The sequence below is a fragment of the Hoplias malabaricus genome, chromosome 1 (assembly GCF_029633855.1).
Source record: "Hoplias malabaricus isolate fHopMal1 chromosome 1, fHopMal1.hap1, whole genome shotgun sequence".
Classification (NCBI taxonomy): domain Eukaryota; kingdom Metazoa; phylum Chordata; class Actinopteri; order Characiformes; family Erythrinidae; genus Hoplias; species Hoplias malabaricus.
This window is the reverse complement of record NC_089800.1, coordinates 70,214,768-70,232,555: the sequence shown is the minus strand read 5'-3', so window position 1 is coordinate 70,232,555 and position 17,788 is coordinate 70,214,768. Positions and strand designations below refer to the sequence as shown.

The 17,788-nt window shown below is 37.2% G+C and overlaps 1 protein-coding gene across 2 annotated transcripts in view; it reads right to left on the bottom strand.

The window, feature by feature from the left end:
• abhd12 (abhydrolase domain containing 12, lysophospholipase) overlaps positions 1-17,788 on the bottom strand; it is a 35,896-nt gene that overhangs the window by 884 nt on the left and 17,224 nt on the right. For both annotated transcript variants that reach the window (XM_066672372.1, XM_066672365.1), the window contains 12 exons: positions 14,589-14,710; positions 12,180-12,285; positions 11,918-12,037; positions 11,767-11,797; positions 11,539-11,584; positions 11,313-11,442; positions 10,965-11,002; positions 9,661-9,740; positions 9,048-9,130; positions 5,609-5,687; positions 4,570-4,697; positions 4,127-4,233 (listed from right to left, as the gene is read on the bottom strand). In XM_066672372.1, coding sequence (XP_066528469.1) covers positions 4,200-4,233; positions 4,570-4,697; positions 5,609-5,687; positions 9,048-9,130; positions 9,661-9,740; positions 10,965-11,002; positions 11,313-11,442; positions 11,539-11,584; positions 11,767-11,797; positions 11,918-12,037; positions 12,180-12,285; positions 14,589-14,710 — 997 coding nt within the window. In that variant the 3' untranslated portion in view covers positions 4,127-4,199. The remainder of the gene's footprint in view (positions 1-4,126; positions 4,234-4,569; positions 4,698-5,608; positions 5,688-9,047; positions 9,131-9,660; positions 9,741-10,964; positions 11,003-11,312; positions 11,443-11,538; positions 11,585-11,766; positions 11,798-11,917; positions 12,038-12,179; positions 12,286-14,588; positions 14,711-17,788) is intronic.

Here is a 17,788-nt window from a genome sequence, read left to right as displayed (position 1 = left end):
TAGAATGTTGTTCAAAACATTACAGTGCATGCTTAGAACTGGTTGGATTCTTTACCCACAATGCAATGGAAACTGAAAGGCTAATTAAAATGACTGATGTCACTAGAACTAGTTGAAGTATGTTGTTGACGCAACAATGCGTCCCTACTCCCTGTTAGTATGAAAAGAGTAAATTCTTAGTTTGCATACTAAACTGCCAAATGCATACTATTAAGATTAGTATATATACGTTACAGTGTGTAATACACAAATGAGATGCACCCAGATCAATTTTTCTGATTTAACCATGGTAAACACTTTAACCAGTTTGCTATCTGCTATGTTAGCTGCTTAATTATGCACAGCTGCACAATACAATATCATTGGTATAACTGTGTCGCAGATTATTATACATTAGATTAGTAAATAATTATTGGTATTCATTCTTTCATTCATTATGTGAATAATGAATCACTGAGCGGAAGGCGGGAACACACCCTGGAGGGGGTGCCGGTCCTTCACAGGGCAACACACACTCACACATTCATGCCTATGGACACTTTTGAGTTGCCAATCCACCTACCAAAGTGTGTTTTTGGACCGTGGGAGGAAATGGGAGCACCCAGAGGAAACCCACGCGGACACAGGGAGAACACACCAAACAGACAGTCACACGGAGCGGGACTGTGCCACCCCATTATTGGAATTTCTATGTTTTTTTTTTTTTTTTTTTTCACAAATTAGCTAGGTTATTAAATACACCAAATTGTTGGATTTGTTTTTCTTCTTCTAATTTTCTGGTCACCATCTGACACTTCCAAGTCCCTAAAAGGAATGTTGAGCCTTTTTTTTCAGCATAAATATTACATTCAATACATTTTTGCTTTGACAAATCCCAGAATGTTTTGTGGATTTTACTATGAAAGATATCCATATCTGAAAGGTATTTCTTTTTTTCCCCTTCACATGCATACACAATCCTCATTTAAACTAATCACGACGTCTTACCGAGCTATTACATCACATATGGCTTATATATTTTGAAGCTAACTGGACAGAGTACAGTACTTTTTTTAGGGTTTAAATGAAGCCAATTTAGGAATGAAGAACTGGCTTTGCAGCTGGAGTAAAACAAAAAAAAGAAATAGGCAGCAAAGATCCCTTAACACTAATTAAACGTCCTTAAATAAGCCATTAGATTACTAGCCTATGACCTGTTTTACAGATTTCACAGCATGTGTCTCAATTCCCTTGTCCCCTATTTCATACAGAATGATTAAAATATTGCTAGTGATTCACAAGCAATAAACATTGTAACAAGAGCTTGGTATATGGCTGAAACAGCAGCCTGAGGAAGCAAAATGTAGACAAAGGGAAAACCATCCCCAAAAAGTTGTTTTTATGTCTGTATGTATGTGAATATGTTTGTAAATACTAGCATTCATTAATTTCAAGTGTGTTTTAACACCACGATTATCAATATCTAATGTAGTGGACAATATCCGCATACATTTTTGGGCACTGATTATTCCAGTATATATCTCTGTATTTTATATTCTAGTTGTTTAGTTGAACAGTGCTCTCCTGCTGATTTGAGTGTTCTCATTTGTCATATTTTCACATTTCTGACTAAAATTCATAGCAGAAAACTAGTTTTTGAACATTATTAAATATTGCAGCACTGAAGATGGAGCAATCAGTCATTTTTTACTGCCAAAAAATGGCAATAACAATGAGTTTATTTTTTTTTCACATTTTTTTCTAAAGTGCAACTTACATGAGATGAAGATTCATATTATTTTCTGGTCCATATGTAACGGACTACATGTGTGGACTAAATTTATGATATATAAAGCAAGTCTACCACTACATCTTTAGTACAGAATCCCTGATACATTCAGTGCAATGTCAGTATAATGGCTGTTTTATAAATGTGTAGAATAATCTATGGAAAAAATGACTGATTGCTAATTTAATACTGGGTTGCCTACAGGCTCAAATTCTGAGTTCCAATCCCAGCCAAAAACTGCTAATATTGATCCCAGTTTTGTTAATATCAGCCAAATCCATATATTTTCCAAGCCATAGTTTACATGTGCATTTTCACAGAATAAAATAAACCCTGGAAAGTGATATTACATCACTCCACTAAAGAACAACATAAATTAAATCACTTGAAAGGTCACATAAATTTCTTTTTAAAGTTTTGATCTAAATAATGAATAAATGTGCACATTTTTAGTTAAATTATTTTGTGCTGTTGTGGAAATAAAAGTGTATTTGCATATAATTTGTCTGACCAATGAGTTCAGCTGATTTAGCTAAATGTTTTAAAGCAGTTAATAGAACTGAATATATATTTTAGGGGGAAGAAAATATTAAATTGATTTAACACACATACATGCCTCCTAACATTTGGAATGTGCAAAGAGTTGACGGATATTAGTATAAATGCACAAAGTTTAAAAAGATAATACAAGCCTTTAAAAATAAGTTAAAACCATATGTAATGTGTACAGAAAAATCTGAAGAAACGTAACAGGTATTTTAAGTAAGTTTTCTAGAATCCAGAATCACTGGGCACAAGGCTCACCCCAGACAGGTCATAATGAAATACTTTCTCAATAATTTAATAACTCTCAGAAATATAATAAAATTCTACACTTTCCATAAAGCTGGTTCCCCACATGGGGACGGCCATGCATAAAAAAAGGTTTAGGATGAATCGCTGATACATCCCGACCACTAGGTGTCAGTATTCAACTGTGAAAATTAATCATTGCAGAAAATTAATGAATGCTCTTTTAACTTGGTCTAGAGTATAATAAAAATCAATAATGGGACATCTTGCCCATTAATATTATATGATAGGGATTGATAAGTTGGACAAGTCTATGCTTTTTTATTACAATATTGGATTCTGAAAAGATGTCAAAATAAAAATAAATATTTTTACTGTACAGTACCCAAGACTTCACAGTACATTGTTTGTTTTGTAATATGTACTAAATAAAATCATGAGTAATTACTAACAATTACAGGAATTTTCAGGTATTTTTTCACCTGCAAAGAAGCAGCACTTTTATATAGCTGATGTTCACCGTTAACCCTTTAGCTGCTGTAAAGCGGTACAATGCATACTGGGTTGGAACCTATGCTGAACTTGTTTCAACAAAAAGTAAAGAAAATACTTCAAAATAAAAGCTAAAACATAAGCCCACAATAAAAAGTACCAAAAAAATAAAATAAAAAAGAATTCACATTTACACTATATCAAATTATACTTAAAAACTGATACATAAAATTAATAAAATTAATTAAATTAATCTGCTGATTATTACAGTACATTCACAACTGTGACACCTTGTGATTATAAATATATATGCTCCACCTCTCTGAGCTTCTACAGGGTTTTAGGGACACTGCAAATCATAAATGATACATTCTAATATATATAATTATATACTATATGCCGGGAATAAAATATTTTATCATAAAGTCACAATATATTTAGTCACATTGTATGTAAAACTTTGGAGAATAATGCAATTATATTTTGAAAATAAAGTCACAATTCTTTTATATTTTAATACTAATATAAGAATGAAATTATGAAATATTACAACTTATGTTATGACTTTATTCTCAAATTATTATGACTTTATTCTTCAGAAAAATAGCATTTAATTATATAAATATTGACTTCATTTTAACAGGTAATATTCCTTTTTAACAGTGGCCCTAAAATGCCAACCTACTGAGCTTTTTCTCAGCTGTTGATTCTGTGAGTTACTGATGTTTAAGGTAATTCGTTTAGTGCAGATTTGCATATCATTTGCATACAAGGTGCTCAACTGCTACCTGTGTCCATTTAGTAACAGAACCACACTTGATTTAAATATCTCTCAATATTGCTCTTTCATGTTCCCAGTCATACTCCTCTTCTTATTGTTGTGTTCATGTATTGCTCATTCTTTTTCTCAGTTACACACATGCTTTCACTCGCTCGCTCGCTCACTCACTCACTCACTCACTCACTCACTCACTCACCATCTCATTCTCTCTCTCTGTGTCAACATAAGAATGCAAAAGACAGTGGAGATACATCTGACATCTGATGTGTGTGTGTGTGTGTGTGTGTACGTACACAGTGCAGACAGGAGTGTGTGTTTGTGTTTGGTAATGAGTGTATAAGGGCACTCAGTTGGAGCAACTCTCAGCTATACATGAGGATGAGTCGCTGCAAGAAAATCACTGAGAGAGAGAGAGAGAGAGAGAGAATCGGGTCAGTTATAGTTTCAAAGGTTAAATTCAAGAGGAAATAAGTGAACACAGTCTTTACAGTTGTGACTACAACCTGAAACAAAGCTAAATTTTTACTTGAATTTATATATATATATATATATATATATATATATATATATATATATATATATTCAGCAAATATACACTAATTGTGAATAAAAATGTGAAGAAATATTTTCTCTGTAAAGAATATATAGCCTATATTTAATTAAAAAAACTAATCAATTGAGACTTGACAAGGGCTGCACAACCATTTGAACAATGTATTTGTGTGTGTGTGTTTACCTGAGTATATGAGGCAACTGGGGGCTCCTGTAGATAAACTTGTGTCTATATCCCAGAGAACTGGGGAAGGGAATGAACTGCACCTTGTGTCCACTCAAACTCTTGGACTGAGCAGCTATATTGTACAGCTGAGAAAAGGGAAAAAATTATTATTGTATAGGTCCATCTCAAAACCTAGCACTCTCTCTACACTGAAAAAAATAATGTTACAATATGGGTACTTTGTTAATGATTATATTATCTGTAGATTATGTATAGGGAACCAGTCAAATAAAGTGTAACCACAAATGTTTAGAAAGTAATAAAATAAAATTTTATAAACAGATAAAATTACAACAGTTAAGGCATCCCTTGGTTATCTTAAATGGATCGCTGTAAGGAGAAATCGCTAAAATCTAAACACTATTGTAGGTCTACAGTAGAAATGTCTGTTGTGCTTCTACAGTAGGACCCAACTAGCAATACAGCACTGGTTTTATTGGGGCTGCCATACAGAAAAAAACAATAGAAGACTGGAACATAAATCATTGTTTACAAAACAATGTTTACAAATTGTTTGCAAAAATTCAGACAATTATTAGAAAATTAAAAATACAAGCCAAACCCTCAGGAGAGAATCTAAAGAAGAGAATAATTTACTGAAAATAAGCCAAAATCTGCCAATTTACAGCCATTTCTAAAACACCACTGATACACACAAACCTGTCTTTGATAATTGAATACAGAGCATGTGGTACTGGGAACCAGCAGCACAAACATATTTAAGTTTCACTTAGAGTTCTGTTTGCAGAATGAAGAATGATGACTTTTTGGTGGCTCTGCACACAATAACTAATCATGTGTGCCATGGCCATCAAACATCTCTCTGCCAACGCTCAGAAAAACCTAAACATCAGTATATTTTTGTAGAACCTCCCTTAGGCTCCAAAACCCAGTTTAGACTGCTGAGTAAAAGAATTAATAATATTGATTAAAACAAAACCAAATAACAAAATTAAAATACATTTAAAAAGTATAACATGAGGATATGGACTCGTACCTTTTTGCCGAGCTGGAAAGGGACAACTGTGTCATCTTCAGCATGGAGGATCAGAACTGGACACGAGATATGATTCACACTGTTCGTGTGAGAGAGAGAGAGAGAGAGAGAGTAAAACAGTGTGCAGATATAGAGAAAGTGCAACAGAAAATGAAAGAAATACAGAAAGAATGAGAGAGCAAAAGAAAATGAGAGAGGGTGAGTGAGAAACATTTCCTTTTTTAAAACTGCAGTCTGTGAAATTACAAAATATAACGCAGAACCATTAACACACAGAATACATATACTCTTATGCAAGAGTCTGATACCCAGCTTCCTCAGATGAGTCTACCTGTTCAGCTTTTTTATTAACAAATAGTGAAAAACCAAATTATGCCATCTGTCATGGTATCAGGGTGCATTAGTTCTTACAGCATGGGTGATTTGCATGTGGGCGGCACGGTGGCGCAGCAGGTAGCAGACAGTGTCGCAGTCACCGGGCCTGGAGGTTGTGGGTTCGATTCCCGCTCCGGGTGACTGTCTGTGAGGTAGTATGTTCTCCCCGTGTCCGTGTGGGTTTCCTCCGGGTGCTCCGGTTTCCTCCCACAGTCCAAAAACACACGTTGGTAGGTGGATTGGTGACTCAAAAGTGTCCCGTAGGTGTGAATGTGTGTGTCTGTGTTGCTCTGTGAAGGACTGGCGCCCCCCCCCTCCAGGGTGTATTCCCGCCTTGCGCCCAATGATTCCAGGTAGGCTCTGGACCCACCGCGACCCTGAACTGGATAAGCGTTACAGATAATGAATGAATGAATGATTTGCGTATTTGTAAAGGTAACATTTATCTGGAGTGGTATATAGAGGGCGCTGCTGTAAGATCCCATGGCGGTGGGGACACTGGTTTCAATTAACACCATAAGTTAACATACTCCACTGCAATGGTCACTGTTCCAGGTGAGCACGTAAGGTACCCTTACTTTCAAAGCGTCATGTCAAGGCCCATCTAATACTTGCTCATCATCACTTTGAGGACTCTGAGGCAGATTGGTTCAAGGTTCTCTGGTCTGTTGAGACCAGAGGTTGGCACTGAATACCATCCCTACTGTCAAGTATGGTGGTGGCAGCATCATGCTGTGGGGCTGCTTCTCAGCCAAGGGCCTGGCCATCTGGTCCGCCTGCACGGGAAGATGGATAGCACAGCCTACCTGGAGATCTGGGCCAAAAACCTCGGCTCCTCTATGAAGGATCTTAAGATGGGTCATCATTTCATCTTTCAAAAGGACAATCTTACTGGAATTCTGTGAAGCTGCTTTGTGACAACATCAGTTGTGAAAAGCGCTATATAAATAAATTTGATTTGATTTGATTTGACAATGACCCCAAAGATCACGGCCAACAAAACCAAGGTCTCGTTTAAGAGGGAAAAAATCAAAGTGTTGTAGTGGCCTAGTCAGTCTCCTGACCTTAACACAATTGAAAACTTGTGTATGGAGCTCAAGATCAAATTCCAGAAGAGATGCCCATAGAACGTAGATAACTTGGAGAAGATCTGCATGGAGGAGTAGGCCAAGATTACTCCAGAGACCTGTGCCAGCCTGATCAGGGCTTATAAAAAATATTAATAGTTGTAATTGCAAACAAGGGTTATTTTATTAAATATTAAACCTAGGTGTTGAATAATAATTGACCATAATATATATGTTTAAAACGTAATATTATTTAGTTTAGCAACTTTTTTAGCATCTTATTTTAGCATCTGTTAATAAATGCTACTCTTGTTCAAAGCTTGAAGGCTCTAACTTATTTGCAACATGTTGAATTTGAAAAATCTGCAGGGGGTTGAATACTACTTGGAGGCACTGTATATATTAATTTATTCATTCATTGTCTCTAACTGCTTATCCAGTTCATGGCCGCAGTGTGTCAGAAGCCTACCCAGGATCACTGGGCGCAAGGCAGGAAATACACCCTGCAGGGGGGTGCCAGTCCTTCACAGGGCAACACACACTCAGACACTTTTGAGTAGCCAATCCACCTACCAACGTGTGTTTTGGGACTGTGGGAAGGACACCCATAGGGAGAACACACCAAACCCCTCATAGACAGTGGGACACACCCAGAGTGGGTCTTGAACAGAAGCGATTGCTCTAAGACTGCAAGGGAAGCTCAGCTTCCCCTAAAATGTCAAAAAACAAGTGATCAAATATATACTGTTGTGTGTACATGTCATTGAATAAATATGCACTACAACGCGCTCAACTGTTGTTCAGAATCAGCTTCTTATCACTGGTAAAGACGCGGCTTTCCTCTCAATCATTCCCGAAGTTTCACATTGATTTAAACAGTGAGGACGCTGAGCGTACACAGAGTTCAATAGCGAAGCAGCGAAGTGCAGCAAAACGAGATGAGTCATTGGATAAATGCTGGGCTTTGTCCCGCCCATCAGACGCTTAGCGTCTCTGGGGGTCTATGGGGCAGTGGGCTGGCCTCGGCTGGCCCGGACGCTCAGCTTCTGCATGCTGATTGGATGATCTGTCTGAGGCTGAATCCCTTTTTGATTGACAGCAAAATGAGTGAATCAGCGATCCTTTGGTGTAAAGATCCGTGGGAGCATTATATTTTCATTCTGTTCTGAGTTGCACCAGAGACTTTCTTAATCCTTTTAGCGGCATTTTCTTTTGTCATTTTCTTAGCGATAAATCAAGCTTCTATTTCTGGTGGGTTTTTTTGTAGCTGCTTGTGTTTGGAGACTGACTTCTATCACTCTTTATGACTTCTATCACAGTTTCTGTCCAGCGGGTGCTGCTGAGCCCCTCCACCGTCACAAAGCACTCACAGGCGGACACACTTAACATGGGCCAAGTCCGTTTAAGCCTAGCTCTGCTGGCCGTTGAGAGGACACTAGTCAAGTCCCTGGAAAACACGCCTTGTTGGTCCGACAGGGTCACAGGTCATTTTTTAAAAAAGGAACGGAATTTACGTATAAATAAACCGACAAATTTTATGATGTAGGTCGAAATTGAGCTTCCCCTCCTTGAAAGACCAGCATCCGCCACTGGTCTTGAATTATCCAACAAGACAATGCCATGCCTCATTCCGAATGTGCTACAACAACATACATTCCAGAATCTCATATTTGGCATCATGATTCTCATATGGCACATCATGAAGAGGATAGTCAGACAACAGTGACCACAGACTTTTATGCAACTGACGTCTTATATCTTGGGCAAAAATTCCCCTGTCAAAAGTGTAACAACTAGTATACTCAGATCCTAAATTATTGCACAGTCTAATTAAAAGGAAAGATGGTGTTGCATGGTGCTAAACATCCCCACTTTTTTAAGTGTGTTTAAGATGCCAAAACAAGTCACACCAATGTCGATGAATTGAATTGGTGCAAAATTTGAAATGTTATGAATCACACACACACACACACACACACACACACACACACTCTTACTTTTCATCACTGGCGAATCGGATGTCATTTGCTGTGATGGCGTCCAGAAAGAACCAGTCAAACCCTGGCAGATACCTGTATACCTATAAAACAAAATTATATACACAAACACACACACACACACACCCCTTTAAAGCATGTAAATATTAATGCTATGAAAAGGCTTTATCTGTGTGTATGGAAAGACGGATATTAACACAGTGTGCAAAAGTTTGGGCATGTGTGGTGAAAGGATGAGTTTCAAATATTTGAACATATCCTCCAAGAACACACTTCTGTTAAAGTGCTGATGTTACGACAATTTATATTTCATGTTTGTTTTTTGTTTGTTTGTAATTTGTTAAACTGCCTATATATCAAAGAGCTATGAAACAGCTGTTATGCTAACACTTAGTGGCCTGGACATTCTGAGATTTTGTAATAAAACTACTTTTGAACATGGAGACCCACATCACTTATTGTTGCTTCAACAAAGTATATTTATATATATTAATGTTACAATGCAAAACATGGGCTGTTTATCCGTAACAAACGTACAGAGTATGCTACAAGAGCACAGATTAAAACAGGTCCTATATTTGCAGTGCTATGAAATGTAATGTTAAAGTCTCACCATAGAGAAGGGATGGCTCGTGGCTTCTTCTCTGATGTTGGTAAAGGGAGACTCCAGGATTAATGCGTCTGGCGGTGTTCCTTTAAAACAACAATCAAAAAATAAATCAGACAATTAAAGCAATGAGACTCAAACACACACTACAACAGCCTTCATTGATATATTCTGTGCACAATCAATACACTGTCGAATACCAGAAAATGAAAATTAACCCCCCACCCTTGATTATTTAGTGACTAATACGTTTATTCATTAACTATTATTTGAGAGCAGCAAGAATTATATCTACATAGAATTATTAATCATCATCATCATCTTTTCCGTTTTTCCATTTCAGGGTCGCGGTGTAGAATTATTAATATCAGCTATAAATAATTCAGAAATTACTATATATTACTCAGTGTCTCCTATATATTTTCCAGTGATAACCAAAAATTAATGAATTGACAGATATACAAAACCCCATTACTAGAAAAGTTTAGACGCTTCCTAAAAATGCAACAAATCTTTAATTTGTTAATTCATTTGCACCTTTGTTTGACAGACAAAAGGACAAATAAATGATTTTGGTGTTTTCAATGATATACATAATCTGATGTATTAAATGTAAAGACATTTAGAAATTGATACCTGCAACACACTCAAAAATGGCATGTTTACCTCTGCTTACTATCAATTTTTTTTGATTGTTTGGGAATAGAATATTTTAATTGTTGCAATTTTGCAAGTGTAATTTTTGCCCATTCTTGCTGTATACAAAACTGGAGCTGCTCAATAGTCTGTGGTCGCTGTTGTCGTCCTGATGCACCATACATTTTCATTAGGAGGCAGGAAAATGCCAGGCCTCATTCTGCACAAGTTACAACAGTGTGGTGTCTCCTACTGAAAATGTGAATATATAGATCACCTATGCCATGAGCACTGATGCCTACCCATGCCATCTAGTTGGTGAAATACCTCAATTATTTGCTATCCAGCACTGTGAACTGTCTTTGAACTGACTGACAATTATCACAAAGGTTGGCACAAAGTAGTGAACTCTGACCTATCCTTATGCATTTTTTATTTAATTTATGTTCAGTTCATAGATTTTGTTGTATGTTTAGAAAGTGTCCCAAATAGAAATGGGGTTTGTAGTATAATTCAATTCAGGCCTGGTCACATGCTGTTGGTCACAAATTATCATGATTTAAATACAGGCTCTTTTTAATTAACTTGACCTATATTCCTATATTTTCAGTCTCCAACCTACGCAAGAAGTTGCAAAAAAAAAAAACAAACAAAAAAAAAAAACACAAACTCACCTCTGTCACACAGACGTCTCACTAAATTTGTGGACACTCTGGAAAAACAGGAATCAACAGGCAGTGTGTGTCATATTTTAGTCTCTCTCTCTTGTCCAATGTGTAACATGTGCTACAGGGCCAAAACGTTTTACACACATACTCTTCCTAAATTTCTTCAGAAATCAAGGGTATTAACAGGTACTTAGAAAGATTTCAGGCAAGATTTTGGAACATAGCCGTGAGGTGCGATGGGTCAGCTGGCAGAGGAGAATCAGCTGACAAACAACTACAACATTCGCAATGCAATGTAAAACCAATACAGTCGGGAAAAAAAGCTAAACACTTTTGTAGGAGAATTATACACACCCAGTGCCCAGGGAGTGACCCCATATGTAGAGTGGCTTGTTGCCAATTCTCTGCTTCAGCCACTGATAGAGGAACAGCGCATCGAGCGTCATTCCTTTCTCCGAAGGGCTTCCTTCTGAATCTCCCCAACCTGAAACACACAAAAAGGATATTTATAATCTACATTTTCTCTGCAATTCTAATGAATGTTACAAAATCATTCAGAATTTAAAGTAAAAAAACATACCTCTATAATCGAAAGTGACTACATGGTAGCCTAGTGAACTAAGAACCTGAGAGAGGAATCAAACAGACGTTTTTTAGTTTGTTTTTGACTTGAGCAGAAGAAACAATTGTGCGCCTGTACCTTTGAGCAGGTGCCTACAATCTACTGGCCATAAAATGTACTTTAACAAAAGAAACAACACAGATTATTATGAAATTTAAACCCTGAAAAAAAAGAGATATTTTTTACCTTATAAAGCTGCACTCTATGATCTCCTCCCCTGGAACATACACACACACACACACACATCAATATAAGACCTTTAAAATTATACAACTGTTGTACTAGTACTGACTTTGATAAAAAATGTGTGTGTGTGTGTATATATATATGTACATACCTGGTTCCTGCATTGCCATGGAGGTACAGCATTACAGGGTGTGTGGACTGGAGGCTTCGCTCAAACCACTCTCCATCTTTACCTTGTGCCTCTTTCCATAATACAGCAGGAACTGTGTGCCTGAGAGAGAGAGAGAGAGAGAGAGAGAGAAAGAAAATCGGGGTAAAGAAATCAGGGTGAGGAAGCGAGGGAATTATTTTTTTAAGTTTTTTTTTTTTTTTTAAAGCAATGTAGAGAAAATAAAAAGTGAGATAGGTCTTACCACACTCCAACATGAACACCCTCCTCTGGCTGGAGATAAAAGTTGTGTGTGTGGTTTAACCCTTGATCCTGCGGCCTTTTCAAATCGATAAAATATGGCACCCTTACTGTGTGTGTATATGGGTGAGATATATATATATATATATATATATATATATAGAGAGAGAGAGAGAGAGAGAGAGAGAGAGAGAGAAAGAGAGAGAAAGAGAGAGAGAGAGAGAGAGAGAGAAAGGGTAATCAGTTACACACTAGCAACTTTAGCATCTCTGAGGTCACTGTAAGAATCATACAAACCCTTCCTTTGCTGCTGTAACAATGTTCCAGGAAGCTTTAAGACTAAATATTCTAACCTTGCTGTAAGGTATGCACCACATTTTATTCAATCAATGTTTTCATTTGGAGACTGAAAGCCTTTGTCACCATTAGGAGAGGTATCTACAGAAATTTTATATAATAAATTGTACATATGAAATTGACTCGACTCATTGACTGACATAACCAAGAGATTTGTAATGAACCACTACTGAACTGTGTCTAGTATTGCAGGAATACATGACAAAATATGTATTAATACTCTTCATTTCTGAAGAAATGTTGGATGAGAAAGACTCCAAAAGACCTGACATCACAATATAAATAAATTTGTTTTTAGTCAAATTAGATTAGGGACAATGCAGAACAAGTATGTGTTAAGATCTCATTGGTTAAACTAGGTCACAGGAAATGAAAGTGTAAGAATGTTCGTGTGTGTGTCTCTGTAGAGGAAGACAGTGCAGACTGCGTGACTGCCATGTGAGACAAATTAATACAACGGGACAAATTTTAAGCAAACACCTGACCAACTGAGGTCACAGTCACTGTGCTAATAATACTAATGTTGCTATGTTTCCTTAGTCCTTTCAGGAGTAGCCAAGCAATACAAGCAATTAAAACCAACCTATTAAGCATTATTTAAAAAAATGCCATACCTGATATTAAGGTGGATTCTGAATGGTTCTTATGTTGATTCTCTTATTAAAATTCTTATTATTTCCTGTGGCTAGGTGTTGCTTGTAAATATAACACAATATCAGCAGGGAAATTTAGGGTGAAACAGGAAATTCAAGTAGGCTAACTTCAGCTGTGTGGTGTAGCCACACATTATTTCTACTGCAGCTTTAGATACCATGTGTTAAGCAAGAGTGGAACTACGAGATGGTTTTATTCAGCTATTTAAGTAGTGCCTATAAGCTTTTGAATTATTCTATCCATGAAATGCACATGAGCTAGCAATAATCTCACAAGAACATACATATTGTTTAATGCACATTAGGTGGTAAGTTAACATTTGCTGCAGAAAAATGAGTTTCAAATATCATTATATCATGCTTTTCCACTGCATGGTACCTATTCCACCTCTCTGGACTCAGTCCATTTATTTTTTGCTAAATTTGGTACCTGGACTGGGTACTTTTTTAGTATCTGCTCTCTGATGGCTCAAAGAGAGCTGAGTAGGTACTAAACCTTGAAGTGTATACCTTGCGGTACACTGACTGGCCAGAAAGACTTGTCAAGGACATTGAAAATTGAGTACAAACTAGCCCTTTGTAAAGTCTCCAAGCTAGCTACAGTATTGAACACATTTGTTTTTATCTGACTCATAACGGCTGCTCATAAAATGATGCAGTGGACTTCTTAAGGGGTACAAACATTCCTTGGATTGGTTTCTGCCAAAAAACAAGGAACGAAAAAAACATCTAGGTACCATGGACCAAAAAGCAAGCAGAGATGAGTACAAAAGTAGATCCTTAGGGTTAAGTGCAGTGGAAAAGCTTCAGTAATGTCCACCTCCCATGGTATGCTATCAGTGATGTCACAGGGGACTTCAAGTTCAATATCTTGTTGAATAATGAACAAAAACACTACAGAAATGTGTCCAGTCTACTGCTTTACATTACACTTTATTAAGAACTGTAACACCATCAGAGGGAGATTCCAGTGCCAGAGCCATCCTTGAGGAGTGCATGACTGGCCCTACTACTCTCCCCATCACTCAGCACAAATAAAACCTGTACAGTACTCCTCGCTGATGTACAGTACTGTGCATAAGTCTTAAGCACTTCATATTTTTATTATTATTTAAAAAATGTATCTTCTCAAAATGCATGGTTCCTTGTATACAATTATGCATAATTGCAGTATATACAAAAACATAAATACTGTAAAAGGATTTTTTTTCTAAATAAGTGATGTGTTGTGAATAAGTGTGAAGGACAAAGTTTGTTTCCAGATATTTTCTTGATCGTATGGATTTGTTTATTCAACAGCACTTCACCTCCGAGCTTTATAGTATAGTGTGAAGGGGAAAGTTGGCTATTGTACTTGAATACTAAAAACTAATTGAGAAGAACAGCATAGTCTGAGCACTCACCAAAGTTAAGAAATACTAGCTTGGCCTGGATGGAAGGGAAGAGTTTGATAATGACAGGAATGGCAATGTAGATCCCCAGAAGCCAGAAAAAGATCCTTCGCAACCTCCACAGCAGACCAGTCCTGGAAAACACACATAAACACACGTTAAATATCTGTTTCGATACAAGAAAAATACTATTTACTCTAAGAGTATCCATCCTGCCTATAATGATCCCTAACTTCAGTAAGAGCCAATCAAAGCCTACAGCAAAGCTGCAGCCAATTACAGCCTATCAGTCTCTGAATGGATTTATATCATGGTTGAGACTATATCCAAACAATTGTAGACAACCCTCATAATTAGTGAATTCAGCTAAATTATGGTGCTTCAACTGGGAAAACAAATGTTCAGTTGTGAACACATTGTTTGTTAAATCTCCAAAGAAAACATTCAAATGTGATGGGATACACTGGAGCAGCTGCATGTGAGTCCCCACCCCATTCACACACATTTGTGATTTGTAAACAATATTTGTCAGCAGGCTGCATCGAGCTCCCTTAACCATATACACCCACAAGTGACATCCTGAACAAGCCCACAAGTGGCAAACTTGGGGTGTCATGTGCAACTTGTCGACTCCTAGTATGAACATGCAGTGAGGTCACCATGCTCAATGCCAAGTCAATGAGAGATTTTGGGCAGTGGAATATTTGACTGGAACTAGATAGAGGAGACTTGAGTAGCTCTCTCTCTCACTCTCTCTAAAAATAACACTCAGACACACCTCAAAGGCATCTTTGTGATTTCTGTATGTGTGTTTGTGTTTGTCTGTTGAGGAGCCAGACGGACAAACACAGAGTGACCTCTGTTTTCTAGGAATGCTCTAGGCCATATGTCACAAAAAATGTGATGAAGAAGAAAAATGAGGGGGTTACATGAGGCAGAGACAGAATAAAGAGAAGGAAATGAAAGAAATAGGGAGGAAAATACATGAACAAGTGTAACTGATGCAAATCATGGACTACTGGCCCTTGTGGAGCATTTCCAAAACATGAAGGCATATGTACATGAGTGAAGGAATGGGCGAGCTATACATGGGTTCCATTAGACACTTCTCATCTAAAAAGGGGAGCGATTGACTCCCTTATTTGAGCAATGGCTTGACTCAAACGCTAATTTACAAACACACCAGGACAAAATAAAAGTCACTGACATAAAACAAGCAGTAACACAAAATACTGTAATGTCAGCCATGGACTTTAGGGGACCTAGGGGCCAACTGGGACTTGGGGAATCCGCTATACTTGCATGTCTCTACCTCTTTCACTGTTAGGGTTTGTGTTGGGACTGGGGTATAAATGTCCTCAGCAGTGGGGAGGAGCAATGGAAATGTGTTCCTGGACTCACTAATGCCCTAATAGCCGAATGCCATTAAATCCTTACAAAAATACATGAGTGACAGGAGTAGCTTCAGTATAACTACAATTTATTAACGTTCATTTTGAAAGAAATGTCAGATGAACATGTGTCCACAAACTTCTGACCACAGTGTTTGTAAGCATTGGTTTGTAATAATAGATACCCACTATGCATTATAACAATGTTTTTATCAGGAGCATTTTATTAGCCCTGTTTTCTCTGGTTAGGACATTTTTCTCCTGATGGGATAAAAAATTTAATTTTATCTGAAGGGTGACCCTAAAGAGACACTGTTAAGTGATATGAGAGAAGCGCAGACGAGTGAGAGATAGAGACAGAGGGAAAAAAAGAGAGAGGATGTGAGGTACTTAAGAACTGAGTTAGAGATAGAAAGATATATAGAGCGAGGTTTTTCAGTGTAAAAGTTACATACAGGAGAAATTTATCATGTTGAGCTCATTGTGAAAAACGTCTATTCTTGAACATCTGGAAAAACAACACGAGTATGTGCATGGGTGTGTGTGTGTGTGTGTGTGAGAGAGAGAGAGAGAGAGAGAGAGAAACATGTCTGCCATTTTTCATTCATTAGAAGTATATTTTCTCTGTAGACTTTGAACGATCTCTCTAAACCTACTGAAACTACCATTGTTATTACAGTTTCTACTGTACTGTTGCAACGTAAAATGTAACATGATTATTTAGAGAGAGAGAGAGAGAGTTGCATTTTAACAGAAGTGTATAAGCAAACTGCTCATCTATGCTACAAATCAAAACAAGTTTCAGGAACATCGCTGGAGACCTTAACTATCTATCAGTCTGACGTTGCTATGGAAACCTTTGGAGATGAACAAATACGTACTCTATGTGAATTGAATCTGTTCATCTACCTAGAAAATCAATATTACATTTTACCCACGTTACTAAGAGACTGGAAGATGAAGGTTAGTGGAGTCCAGTTTCCTGACCTCCGCAAACTGAGGTTGTTGCAGAAGGTCATTATATCTGAAGAGTGAGCCTTACAGTGGATGTGTGTGATTTTGAGGGGACACTTTTCTGGTTTGTTTATTTTCAGAAGCTCCATGTTTTTTAAGGTGGAACGGTTTCAGTTGTTTGTATGTGGCAGAAGTTTATCTTGTCTGTGCGTTTTTATTCACTGAATTACCACAGAAGCTAATTTGGTACTTGAATTGCTTCATTTTTGTAATATGTTAGGTACTGTCTGGGATTGCTTTCATGTAGCTGTGTGCTTCCATATTTAGAGTCAGTTCCATCTACAGCAAAAATAAGTCAATATTTCCACCAGGAAGAGAGCAATATCCTCATCTCAGTTCATGGTTTTCAACATTTGGCAGTTTCTTAGTTGTCTAAAATCCTCCAAAAGGCTGCTATTCTGCCATAAGTAAAGAGAGAAAGCCTAGCTACTGGACAAAAGATACTTTTTTTTTTACCAATTTACAGACAGCGTCTGGAAAAACCAGATGAGTATGTGTTTGTGAATGTTTTATAAAGCTCAACCATTATTCGTTCACTACTAATAATTATATCAATAACTCTACAAAAAAATACTACCACTAGTGAAATATGTTTATTACAGTTTTTAACGGCACCACCCAATGCAACAGTTAACAGACATTTAAAAGCAAAAGGCCTAAGACATTTCTATAGCAACGTGGTAAGATCGTGGTCTAAAGATGGTGGTCTAAATTTAAGAATGCAGGTGAATTCATGCTCACATCGGAACAGAGATAGCACACATCCACTAACTCACTGTAATGGGTCTAGCCATGTTAATCCACCAC